Source organism: Protopterus annectens, chromosome 17.part0 (assembly GCF_019279795.1).
Source record: "Protopterus annectens isolate FY-2018-M chromosome 17.part0, PAN1.0, whole genome shotgun sequence".
In the NCBI taxonomy this organism is placed as follows: domain Eukaryota; kingdom Metazoa; phylum Chordata; order Ceratodontiformes; family Protopteridae; genus Protopterus; species Protopterus annectens.
Genome location: NC_056751.1, coordinates 68,155,775 through 68,169,674, shown reverse-complemented (window position 1 = coordinate 68,169,674; position 13,900 = coordinate 68,155,775). Strand labels below are relative to the sequence as shown.

The 13,900-nt window shown below is 36.6% G+C and overlaps 1 protein-coding gene across 1 annotated transcript in view; it reads right to left on the bottom strand.

Annotated features, from left to right (window-relative positions):
- Positions 1-13,900, bottom strand: part of DNAH6 (dynein axonemal heavy chain 6) — a 5,071,261-nt gene that overhangs the window by 1,968,709 nt on the left and 3,088,652 nt on the right. Inside the window, exon 41 of the mRNA XM_044059309.1 lies at positions 11,039-11,196. Within this exon, the coding sequence (XP_043915244.1) occupies positions 11,039-11,196 (158 nt within the window). The remainder of the gene's footprint in view (positions 1-11,038; positions 11,197-13,900) is intronic.

Below are 13,900 nucleotides of genomic sequence, written 5' to 3'. Positions count from 1 at the left end.
ATGTACTTTTTACCTGTTCCCATCTACAACATGATCAGGTTGCCATGCTATGTGAAATCATGGCCCTCATTCTTGAAAATAATTATATTTTTTTGAGGGGCAATATTTTTAGCAGGTAAATTTGGTAGCTATGGGGGCCACTTGTGCCCCCGTTTATGCTAACCTTGTTTTTTTGGGATGGGAAAGGCAATATGTTTTCCACAGTGAGTATTTCTCAGAGATTCTCTCCTATAACAGGTTTTTGGATATTTTTATTTTATGGAGAGGTAAAAAAGACTCTATACCTGCTTTCATTGAGCATTTGAACAGTACCACCACTTTTTTAAAATTTACCTTTGAGTGTCATGATGAGGAAATAAATGATCTGGATACAAAGATAGTAAAAGGAAAAGAAGGTTATATTTCTCGAGTATATCATAAGAAAACCTTCTGCAATAGCTAATTTACATTATAACAGCCATCACCCACTGTTTCAGAAGATAGGCATCATTAAAGGCCAGGCTACTAGGATAGCCAGGATGACTTCTCAAAAAGTGAATGTAATAAAGGAATTTGTACATCTGAAGGAAATATTTTTAGATAGGGGTTATCCTGGTGAATTTATTGATGCCATTCAGAGAGAAGTTTTGGATGAATGGGGTAAAAAATATATACCGCTTTAAGGTAGGGGGTTAACAAAAACCCCCCAAGCAGGTGAAGAAGCAGATGGTGGGACAAATATTGATTTTCAACAAGCCTGTGTGATTCAATATAGTCCCCTATACAATGGGGTTAAGAATACTCTTAATAAAAAAATGGAGTATTTTCAAAACCAACAATGAGGTGTACCAAGTTTTGGGTGAAAACCCCACTTTTTCTACCAAAATAGGACTTAATTTAAACTTGGCTTTAGAAAGGAAAATTAGTAATGGTGGAGCTAACAACAACCTAAATGGTACCAGACCCTCTAGTAGATGGTTCTTATTGCCATTACATTCTACAGGGTACCTTTATTACCCTGGCTAATGAAAATGGTAATACTTTGTATTTCAGGAAAGGAAACTGTTTTTCCAGCAAACTAGTATATCTTGATAAATGTAATACCTGCATTTCATTTTATGTTGGAAAGACTGAGAGGCTTCTTAAATCCAGAATATATGAGCATCTGTATGGTGTAAAAAATAAAAAAACTAATGGTTTGTTTAGATATAGTTTACATCGTGAAGGTTTTTCTGTGTTTATGTTTGCCATTCTGGATACTGTGCAAGTAGATTCAAGAGGGGGGAATTGGCAAAATCTATTGTGTAAAAAAGAGCTGTTGTGGCAGTTAAGGTTGACTGCAAATGTACATCCAGGGTTAAATGATTACTTGACTATCCTGTCAGTATTAAAAGAAAAAGCAGGACAAGTCTAAGTCCCTTCATTTGTTTTATTGTTTTACTAATATGACAGTGAATAATATTGACTTAATAGTTTTTCCTACTCTCATTTAAATATTAATATTCATGATTTATGCTAATTTAATCTTTTTATTGGCTGTTTTTTAACCAATTATGGTTGTTTTAAACCTATTTAAACTGCTTTTTAAGAAAAGGCATTTGTTCTGATGAAGTGTGTTTGATGAAAGTGCTTAACTGATTTTTTTATACAATAAAACTGACTGGAGACTGACTACCAGGGTGCTTATTTTTTCATTTTTTATGTAAATAAACTGTACAATATCACACAAGGCCTAACAGCCTTTGTTATAATTATGTTGTTTTATCCTGTACCTTCATTATTTTGTTAAATACAATACACAGTCTTTCACTTAATCCATCTATTTACTTTTGTGTACTGTTTTCCACTATTATAACATTTTATATGGTACCTTATATTTCCAAGGTACTGGACTGTCATTTATTAGTCCTACAAGCTCTTAATAGCAGCTGATTCAATCATCTTTTTTGCCAGTCTCTAAAGAAAATGTGAAGTTTGTCCACTTGCACACATCTCTTGTTGTCATCATTTTTCCTCCCCTTTGTCCCTAAATCATTACCCTAAAGACATAAATCCAAACATTTGACCACTCTGTAAATCTGAACCCTTAGCACCCCATTTTCCTAGCAGTGACCACTATCCCACATTCTCTACATTGTATTCACTGGATACTTGAATGCTTACAATCTTACAAGTCTGATCTAAGTGAAACCTGGTTGCATAAATATAATGTAGATATTATACATCTATATCAAAATCATGTCTCTGAGCTGATGTACGTATTTGATCCTTGCTGTAATATATCTGAATGCTGCATTTCTCACAAGGATATGCTAGTAGTGATATATCTGCACTAAAAATAATTAACACCCTGCACCTGTAACAACCGTCCATTTCTAAAAGTAATGCCAAGATTATACTCAAAGAAGTTTAGACTGCATTCATCTTCCTCCTCCAGCGAATGCCTTGCATGTCATGTCTAACACAATGAATTTTACTCAGTTGCTTTTTTCCCCTACTGTTACTTGATAATTTTGGGTGATGCTGACCTCAGGCAGTTCAGTATGAGTATAACTCATAGCTTTTTCCAAAATCTTAACACACTAAAATCAACAACATTATGTTAAATCATGTAGTATTGTAAAGAGCTGAGCCTTTAGAGAACTTCTACGACCCTGTCTGATAGTACAGAAGTTCCCAGCACAGGAATGACTGATGAAAAAAGGTTTGAGCAACATATGTCTCCATATGCACTATTGGGACATCCAACAACCCAGTGGGAAAGGAACACAAAGGCTTAATAAGACAGAAGGGGACCAGGATCTGATTTCAATAAATTCTCATTTGAAAAGTGAACTCCCTAGATTTCCCAAACATTTGGGAGCTAACTGTACATGACTTGCACTGTAAAACCACCCTGTTGTTATGAATAGTCTCTACTGTCTGGCTCTGTTAGAGCAAAATGTTCAAATTAAGGCTACTTTATATATTCTTCTTGACTGCTCAAGACAACAATGCTTTTAGAAAACCATATAGCATGTTCTGTCTGCTTTCTCCAAAGATCAAGGTTTACAGTTTGGATGCTACTTTTTCCACTCTAGTAATGCACAGACTAAAATTTGTCTGAGTGGTCAGAGAAAGGAGCACCTCCTCCTTGGAAGACATTGTCTGTATAATAGGACAATAATCTCCTCTCTCTTAAAGCACACGTACCTGCTGCAACTTTTGAATGTAACCATTCTGCAATCTAGTCCACATGACAGATCACACTTATGAAAAGACGAAGTGTTGTATGTTCATAAATATTTAATTCTGCAAGATTTCTTGATGTGACACTGGAAATTTAACACCTTCTGTTTAAAAGAAACATCAACCCCCCCCCCCCCCCCCCACACACACACACAAGGTCTATATATTGATTCTGAGGTCCAAAAAAAGAGCAGCTGCCCCAGCACAAGGTGGTAAGGGTAAGATCAGCAGAAACTGATGGTGTGGTAATTTGGTACTGAGATTCAGAAATGAATGCCAATACTACATTTGCAGTAATGGCAGTAGCACTGAAGTGCTAAAGCACTTAGTATGATATTTAGCTATAACAACTGTAGCAAGCAGCTTTTGCTACATTTTCAGGGGCAAAGTTTTCCCCCCTCATTTATTTAAACAGTAATGAAAAATAAAGAATTCTGGGTTACTTACTCGAATTGAAACACCAAAAGTAGACAAAAGACTGCTGTGCTATTATCCTGCGGTATCTGTAGAGCAAAGCTTAATGAAAAGGACTTCAAGCCTGTAAGGAGGGCTGCACCAGCCAGCTACTACATCTGTATTAATTTACTTACAACCGATTTTAGCTGCTCCCCAAGCCAATAAATGACTATGACATGATATCCCTCCCCTAGAATGCAGGTTATTACCCTCACCCACCTTATTCCCATCAAACTAGTTACGTCAGTGTGACTCTGGCACTTGGCATCAAAGACTAAACAAAACTAAGGAGGATGGTGGGAAGGATCAGCTACTGCTGCAGTGATCATTTGAATATCTGTTATGGAAACTTTACTTTCCTAACTCTACTATGTTTATCATATGATAACTGCTGCCGTAGCCTTAGCTATATGGGTAGATTACCATAGCTTACTACATTTGGAAGGTGGAAGGGAAAGGGTCCAAGAGCCCCTGGAAAATTTTCCAAACAAAGCCTGATCTAGACCTGGGAAGTACTTTATAAAGGTATGTACAGAAAACCAAGTAGCTATCTTTACAATACTTCTAGAATCCACCCCTTTATTAAAAATATAGAAGCAAAGGTATTCCTGGAACTGACTTGCAGTGGTGGGTATAATATAACATGAAACAACCATTTTGAGATAATCTGCTTTGACACAGGTTGCCCTTTCTTCTCATCTGTCTGCTATGACACAGGCTGACCTTTTTTTCTTTGCATTAAAAAAAAAATGAATAATTGATCAGAGTTTTTAAAGGTTTTATTTTGGTCAAGATTAATATCTGAGTTGTCTGTGGATATCCAGAATACGAAAAATCCTTTTTCCCTCATTTGTAAGTTCTGCAAAGAAGACAGGAAGTTGGATAGCTTGATTCAAACTAAACCTGGATACCACTTTAGGCATAGAAGAAGGATTAGCTCTCAAGGAAACGCTATATTTGTGGAAAAAGACATAATGCTGACATACCATGAGAGCATGTAACTCGGATACTCTTTCTGAAGCCAAGAATAACCAATAAAACTGTTTGCTATGTAATGAAATCAGCCCAATGATCTGATTGAAATGGAGTGAGTATTAACTTTTACAACATGCAAAATTAAGATCCCAAGGATGAGCCGCCTGTTTTCTGGGTGTCTGGGTAAGGCAAAACCCTTTCAAAAAAATTTAACATAGGCATGCATTAATAGGGAAAGATCCATGCTTAGGCAAACTGAAATGGCCAAAAAAAAAACCTTGATAGAGCAATAAGAAAGGCCAGTGGATAATACCTCACACAAATATTGCAGAACCAGAGAAATATTAGCCTTAAAAGGGTCCTGGCTCTTGTCTTGGCACCAACTAGAAAATCTTTTCCATTTAGTAATATATGATTTCCTAGCAGCAGGTTTCTTTGGCTCCATTAATATCCACTGCACATGCTCAAAAAATAGGTAACTAAAAGGTATTAAAACTCCATCATCCATGCAGTTAGTTGAAGTTACGCTAAGTTGGGCTGTATCAAACAGACCCTGTCTTTTGGTGAGTAGGTCCAGTCCATGAGAAAGTTTGAGGTAATTGTACTTGGCCATTTCTAAAAGAAGGGAGAACCACTATTTACCTGGACAAGAAGGGAGTCACCAGAATGATCTTTGGACAGTCCTTATGAATTTTCAGAATGTCCCTTTGATATCAGTAGAAATGTTGGAAAAGTATACAGGAACATTCCTGTCCAAGTAAATGAAAATGCTTCTGTTTTCCAGGCCCACTTACAAGAAATCCTGGAGCAGAATTCTGCGAGTTGTTCACTGTGAATGGAGGTAAAAGATCTAAGGTATTCCTCACAGCTGAGTCAAGTCCTGGAAGACTCCTTGATTCAATTTCCATCTGTGAGGTTATCTCCTTCTCTCCTGGTCTACAATATGACAGGATGTAAGATGTTTTTAGAATGATATTGTACTGAATTGCTGTATCCCAAGCTACCATGACTAGTTTGCACAGATGGTGAGGTCCAGACAACTTCACTGTGAAGTTGTCTATAATCTCTTGTAATGGTCCAGGGGACCACAGGGGATTGAGAGTTAAGAGCATTTATGGCAATGAGTATTTCTGTTACATTTATGTGGTTTGGTTTGTCCTTTTCTGTTCCATAGACCCTCCACTGTTACTCCCTAAGACACAGCTCCCCAAACAAAATCTGAAGTTTCCATAGTTACAAACTATGCTGCAGATGTGAAGAAAAATGGGAGAACTACATTCAAATGAAGCTGAATTCTCCACCAATGTTTCCTATTTACAAATCTCAAAATTGGAATCTGGAATATCGAAAGATGCTGATTTTGGGGCCATACATATTTTAACTACCACTGAAAGCTTTCCATGTAGCTCACTTGATTAGTAAAGGCATCACCTCGACAGCAAAAAAAGTTATAACTCCCCTATACTTGCCACTTATCCAGCCCATAATTGAGTATAACACCCCATTCAATATGTACCATACTGAGCATTTACAGCAATTATAGAGACATCAGAGGTTTCTAACAAAGAAGATCAAGGGCCTCCAGCATGTGCTTTACACAGACTGACTAAAATCCCTGTCAATATACTCCGTATCATGTAGACTTCTTAGGCGAGACTTATACCTGGCATACACAGCAACCCAAGACTCAAACCTAATGAATTTACTGCATATCTCAAAACCAAATGGGTTTAGGGCTACCCATTTCAGGTACTTAAATATAGTCTGTGACTTAAATAGGACATGCTGGAGGGAGAGATTTATCTCCTAGTGATTGCCACGTCTTTGGAATAGGCTATCAATTCATGTGAAAGAGAGCACCTCTATGATACTGTTCAAGGGGATCCTGGAGGAGTGGATAGGGCACCAAAAATTCTTATCAGGGATAGCTCCCACAACCCTCCTGGATGTTGGTAGTCACCACTAAATGCAATCTTGGGTATTGACTAGTACCTCTATGGTATTACATTGGGTTGAAACAGCTAGGCTTAAAATGATCTTTGGGTCAATAGCCTAGTGATCTCTTGTGACCCTATGATCATATGTAGAGTCTGGCTAAAGGAATCATGAAAACTGTGGACACCGTGAATCATATTATCATATGAAAATCCCTTGCTGAAGTCTTGGACTGAGTGAAAAAAACTCAGGAATAGATCTAGATATAGATCTACATTTTTCCTGTGGAAGAAAAGCTCTTAACTGAATTATCTAAGAGACATCCCAGGAAAACAATCCCATGAGAAGCAGTGAAACAAAACTTTTCAACATTTTCTTGGAACCCCAGTCTGTCAAGAAGATCTCTCACTCAAGTGAGAGATTCCTGACACCTTGATAAAGACTGCAAAGATTAACAAGTTGTCTAAATAAGTACAAATGTGAATATCTTGCAGTCTGCCATAGCCTATAGCTGGGCTAGACACTTTGTAAATACTCTTAGAGCAGTAAATAATCCAAAGGGTAATGCAGACAAGTGAAAGTATAATCTGAGGGCAGAAAATCTTAAGAAATACTTCAAATCTGAGGAAACAGGAATGTGGTGATAAGCATCCTTTTAATCTAGAGTTAGTAGGAGTAGGGATAGAATTTTGAACTTTGGAACTTTCACAAACTGATTTAAAAGGGAAAGATCTATAACTGGTCTTCATCAGGCTTCTTTCTTTGATACCAGAAATATTCCTGAATAAAACCATTTCCCTAGCAGAGAAAAGAGGACAGTTTCTATTACAAGCTTAGTGAAGAGATGCTGTATGACAGGAGGAAAAAAGAAGGTTGATCTGGTGAATGAGCATGAATCCCTGAAGATTCCCACTGTATCTCTAACATACCACTCTCAGAATCCATTTGTCTGAGATTATTCGTTGCCAAACACACAAATGGAGAGACAGATTTTGCAGAAAATGTAAAAGCTTGCTGGGGGGAGGAGGCAAGGGGGAAGCTTGAAATCTGCAGAAAGCTAATAGACATATTGGACTTTCCTTGTTTCTGAGAGGCTTGTCCTTTCTTTTTGGAGCCTCCTTGCCATTGTTTTTCAAATGTCTACTTGCCAGAAGCTTGCTTTGTCTGTGTATTTGTTTTTTTATAAAGGGTACAAAGGAAGGTTAAAACCTATAACAAATTTGCAGAAGAAAAGATAAAAAAAATGAGTAACCCCTGAATCAGTTTTTTACTTTTTCAACACCCCAGCAGCAGATGGTCTAAAAACGATGTCCCTATAAAAAGGAAAATTCAAAATTTCAGGTTTAACATCCTCAAGTAAATTCTAAGTAAGTAACCATATTAACTTTTTCATAACAGTTCTAATAACAGCTGCCCTGGAAAGGGTATCAGTTTGAATCATAACCAAACTTCAAAGACTGTGGTGACTTGAGACACAAAAACAATAAGTAAATGTATGGAAACCTTTTCCTCAGAAGAGGGTAAACTTAGGTGTAATGTTCATCATATTCTCAAAAGATGAAAGCAAAAACTTTAACTTGTGAACTTGGTAATAAAGGTAATTACGAATTCTAAAAATAATTGTAGCAGAAGAATACACTTCCCATATTTATCAAAAACTTTCCCATCTTTACCAGAAGGGAAGAGATTAGTATTTAATAAATGTTTAGCAACATTAGGAGTTACCAAAGAAATAACTGCAGGGTCATATCTGTGATTAATATGAGTGAGGAGCTTTGTACAATCTATCTGCTTTTTTATGGGCTGCAGGCTATCTGTCAGGCAAGTTACATGATACAAAAAACAGCCTCCAATGCTGGAAGTACAAGAGGAACATGAGTGAGTTTAAGAAATTCCAGCTGTATTCAAAATACTTTTTTAAAGATACTGGAATTATGTTCCCACTGAAAAAAATGGTTCATCATAGATATGGTTTTAGAAAACAGAAACTTCTTATGAGGGACTACCGGAAGAAACATTCACCTCAGAATCTGAATCAGTCACCTGGGAAAGAAATCAGAAGTTGTTCTCCCAAAATATTTTTCTGTTAAATGTACTGGCAATCTTCACAAAATGAAGAATTCTCTTTTCTCTTATGAGAAAAAAATAGGATGAGAAGTGTCAACAGTCTGAACAAAGTCCTGGACTAAGCCCAGTAATTCATTCCTGTCTGAAGTAACTGAAACAGAATAAGATAAATACTCAACTTTCTACTTCATTTTAACAGGAATTTCCATAGAAGCAGTTCAAATCCCATCAGACCTGTCCCCAGGGGACAGGCTCCCCAGGTCTGACTAGGCAAAGTAGCATTCTCTGATCCTTCCTCTAAGACTGACAACAGGGCTTCTCCCATGCATGCCAAGGGCACTCCAATAGGTGTAGATTATGTGTCTACCACTGGCCCATTGTAGCTGAAGGGACTAAAATGGAAGGAACCAAGGTAGAAGGATGAATGGTCTGAGGAGCCAGAAATGGCCACAGCAGAGTCAGACATCTGATGCAGATTTGAATCATGATGAAGGAGCAAAGGCTGCCTGGAAAGATTCTTCTTTTTGTGGGTGGAGAAAGGATGAACCGAGGAGCTTGTAAGTTGTTCCACAGTGAAAAATTAAGCTTGAAGCCTGGTGAAGACTGGCAACAGTAGTTGGTAAAAAAGGTAAGTAATAACAAAGTAGCAGTATTTTCCTCCAAAACACAATGAAAAGCACAATATACAGATACTGTAGTCCCTAAAAGTAATTTAACATATGTTTTCCATAGAATAACAATATAAATTATACTTTACCTTTTTATACAAAAGTAAAAATTAGCACTTCAGTCTAAAAAGTGATTGCATGTCACATGACACTCCAATAAAATACACATTCCTATCTTAAATTATTTAACAGAGGGAGTTAAGTTGTTTTTATACAATAAAAATGTAGAAGTTTTTTTCCTCAAAGGGAATTTATCTGCCCATCAGTGGAGAAACACTAGCCACCCACTGATCCTAGAAAGCCAGCAAAGGTCTGCTCTTTGGTGGCAGGAAAGCTCTTAAAGGTTTGGCACCAAAACCACTGATTTTCTTCAGCTCTGCTTCAGCTGGCAGTGGTTTGGGTGCATGGAAGGTGCCCTTAAGCTCTAGAAGCTGGCTAGCTTTTATGTACTGTGCAGGATATAATCCATATATCTAAGGCTACTGCAGCAGTGATCAAATGATGAACATTTCAAGTTCCATGTGACAGATAACCTACCCAGTGGTTTCTTACACAGAAAGATAAAACCCTATATATAAACTATAACAGCAGGCTATAATGATACCAATTCATTTGGGGAAGGGGAACATCAGACTCAAACAAAGGTAGACACTGTGCATGGCCATCATTCTATGTAGAATCATAGACAATGCAAAAACAGAGATTAGCCAAAAAGATACAAGGATGCAATTATGTTAGACTTGGAGTAGTACTCTTCCTACATGAGGGAATAATTTAAAATTGAACACATTGATTGCTAATCCATATGCAATTCTGTAGATAAAATACTTACAAGACATAAGTCAGGCTGGGGATTATCTGTCTATCCCAACAAGGGTTACCAGCAGTGTCCCACAAGGTGCTGTATTGTGGACACTTCTGTGGACTATTCTTCACTTATATAAATGTGGAACCTGGATTTTGGATAGTTATATATGCTGCTCACTGCATACTGGGTAACAAAACTACTTTAATAAAAGATGGAGAAGTTCTCTAAGATGGTCTACAAAAATGTAGCCTGGTGCAGTACTAATGACCTGACCTTTAATGTCAGTAAATGCAGCAACATAAAACTTGATAAAAAGTGCATACTTCATGAATGCAAAACAAATGGTGAAAGTACTAACATTGAAGGTTTATGGGCAATAGTAGATAAGTTAAATACTGATCAATTTGCACCTTCCAATGTCAGAAAAGTATATCCTATAGCACGACCAGTTGTAAATGGCCTGTCTAGTCTTTCCAGAGAGATCAGTATACCACTTTATACCTTAGCAATCCAGTCTATTATTAAAAAAAAACCCTGCTTTTTGTATCCTATGAACAAACTAAATGAAAAAAAAAAAAACAAAAGGGTACAATAATTCTTTATTAAAAAAACATTGGATTAAAGATTTGAACTATTCAGAAAGGTTTCAGAATGGAAGGGAGAGTGTTCTATCTAAGGATATTTATTGGTACAGATAGAGCCCAAAACATTATATTAAACAAGGCTTTGATCAGAAACAAATCTTATTTGCAAACAACTTTTCCTTATGCCACAGTGATATAAAGAGTTCAATGCACCAGTTTAATTATAATCACCAAAAACTTGAATAAGGCATCCTTCCAAAACAATCAATTTTAAGGTAGTAAAATTAATTGAAAGACTGCAGCCACTGCAAAAAAGGGATGATAATATAAGTGATTACCTGAATTTCTTTCCAGAAAAGTTTTTCTCTGTCATAAAATCCACCAAAATCTTGGTACTGCCTGAGAAGTTCAATAGGAGGTTGGGAGCCATAGCGATCCAGCTTGGGCATGTTCAGATCATCCACAAAGATAATTACTCTCTTATTTCCTGGTGCTCCTGAGAAAGGCAATTATTTATACATGAAATAACTATTATACATTAAGAAATGGTAGAAATGCCATATGCCAGCTAATGACAAATATTAAAGTTTGCTGTGAATAAAAACCTGGTGACCCCAATCTGCATAATGGAACATTTATGAATATAATAATCATGATGTTTGTCTCTTATATATTTCCTCATGAACTCATGAAAAGTGGGAAATACTTAAGCAGTACTACTGGGTTGATATGAATGACACAACGCTTACTTAAGCAGTCTCAGTGTTGATCTCACTGATGTTTAGAATCTTACCAACACTACCTGGCAAAGTTGTATAATAAAACACATTGGGAAAACATTTTTGCAGGGGAGCTATGACCCCTGCACCTCCTGAAGTAGGAGATGTGCTAAATCTGATAAAATATATGTATCACCTCCAAGATCACACCAACTTGAAAGATAGGGAAGCACATTTTTCCTTTTCCTGTGGATTGCTATAAACTCAGGGATGCATATTTAAAGACTGGGTGTATGACGGCAGAGTTCCTACATGGGGGGGGGGGTTGTACCAGCTCTTGCATAAACAGTTATACTAGCATTTAATTTAATTTCTTTCAATAGTCTAACAATGCATTCAGTAGCATCCCTGCACCACCTTACTCGTGTGCTAACCCTAACCTCAACTCTACCCCTGCCCCTAACACTCCATATTAAATTACTAAAAACCCTTTCCTCTATTCCTCTAATTGTACCACTACACAAGACAATAGGACACAGAACACAGACAGACAACACAAACCATACACACTGAATCTATCCCCTTACCTAACTCTTACTCTAACCCTAACCTGGGAACATTTACACATACACACCAGCTGCTATAACAGTGTCTTGCACATCTCCACAACCACTTTTTCATTCAATTATTAACTTTCTTGCACACTCCTACTTGCCTACAAAATAAAACTAAATTCAATCATACGCATATGTATTTTTATTTATTAAACACTTGTTAACTGGGAAAGTCCAAATGAAGCCAATTTTCAGCGGAGGCTCAGGGAGAAATGGATGTCTTTGTAATGTGGTAGGAAACCAGAGCACCCAGAGGAAACCCACATAAATGCAGGGAGGACATGCAGACTATGCACAGAAGGTACTCCAGCTGAGAATCGAACCAGAGAACCTTTTGCTGTGAGGCGACAACACTACTGCTGCACCACTGTGTCATTTCACAGCTAGTTTTGCAGAAAACAATATACAACCAAACAGTTATTCATTGCACTTATAAGTATCCATCTGTATATCTTAAAACATTTATAATATGTGGGGGGCTATGCCACCCACACCCCCCAATGTGGGGAGCTGTGCCCCCACACCCCCCTTACTATATATTCTAACTCCAGGATCGCACTACAGTGGGGAACAGGCCATATATCACTGTCGATGAAATGAGTTGTCAGTGAAATGAACTTTCAGTGAAATGGTCTTGCTGATTTGCTTGTCAGTGAAATGGTCTGTCAATGAAATGAAGATAACCCATATATATATATATATATATATGTATATGTATATATATATATATATATATATATATATATATATATATATATGTACTATACACACACACTCTCTCTAGATATATATATATATATATATATATATATATATATATATATATATATATATATATATATATAGATATATATAGATAGATATAGATATGCAGATATGTATAAAAAATATAGATAGCTAGAAAGGATGAATACTCATTTGATCGAAAGGTTTTTGTAGGTGTAAAAAAAATACTGCACAACTGAGAGAATTGCTATTGTTTGTGTTACTGTCTGCATGCGTGTCTGTATGTGTGCTTGCATGCATGAAAGTAGAAGACTGACATTGAGTAGTGGCTGCAAATGCATACCTCTCATACTCTTAGCTCAATAACCCTGGAAAAAGTCTAAAATAATAGTGGGATAAAGACATAAAAGTAGCAGTACATTTTTAAATATTAGAAATTGCTCTTACAAAATTTGAAAGTTGCTAAAATAGCAGGATTTGTTTTAGCATATATTTTCTGAAGGAGATGAAGTCTGAAACTCAAATGTACATCATTGTTTAATCCACGTATTCCTGAACCCAGAATGATTCACCAGATGAACAAAAATATTATGAGGAACAGACAAAAAAATGAAGTAAAAATCTGACCATTTTGTGAAAATCTTGACAGTTGAGCCATATGCAGATATAAAACTTTTATTGGCTGGCATTACTGACTGTGTTTAATCTGTTTTAAATGTACACTATTTCTAAATGTGTGTATTTGTGTGTGTGTGTGTGTGTGTGTGTGTGTGTGTGTGTGTGTGTGTGTGTGTGTGTGTGTGTGTGTGTGAGAGAGAGAGAGAGAGAGAGAGTGAGTGTATAGATATTAAAAACTTACTAAACTAATGTTTTGGTGGTAAAATACTTCCTCTAAACACAGTTACATATACTACAGCAAATTTGAACCATGAGGAGAAAATATTTTACGTCATAAATAGTAATTAAAAAAGAAAAGAACACACATACAAAACAATTTAACATATAGCCCATTCTCTAAGCACAATAATGCCTTCCAGGGTGTGTGTTATTGTGTAAATAATGTCCTTTCAGATATGTTTAGGCCCTCTGTCTGTGGTGTCAGGCATCAGAACACTCTGGGTATGCATTATTTATACAATAA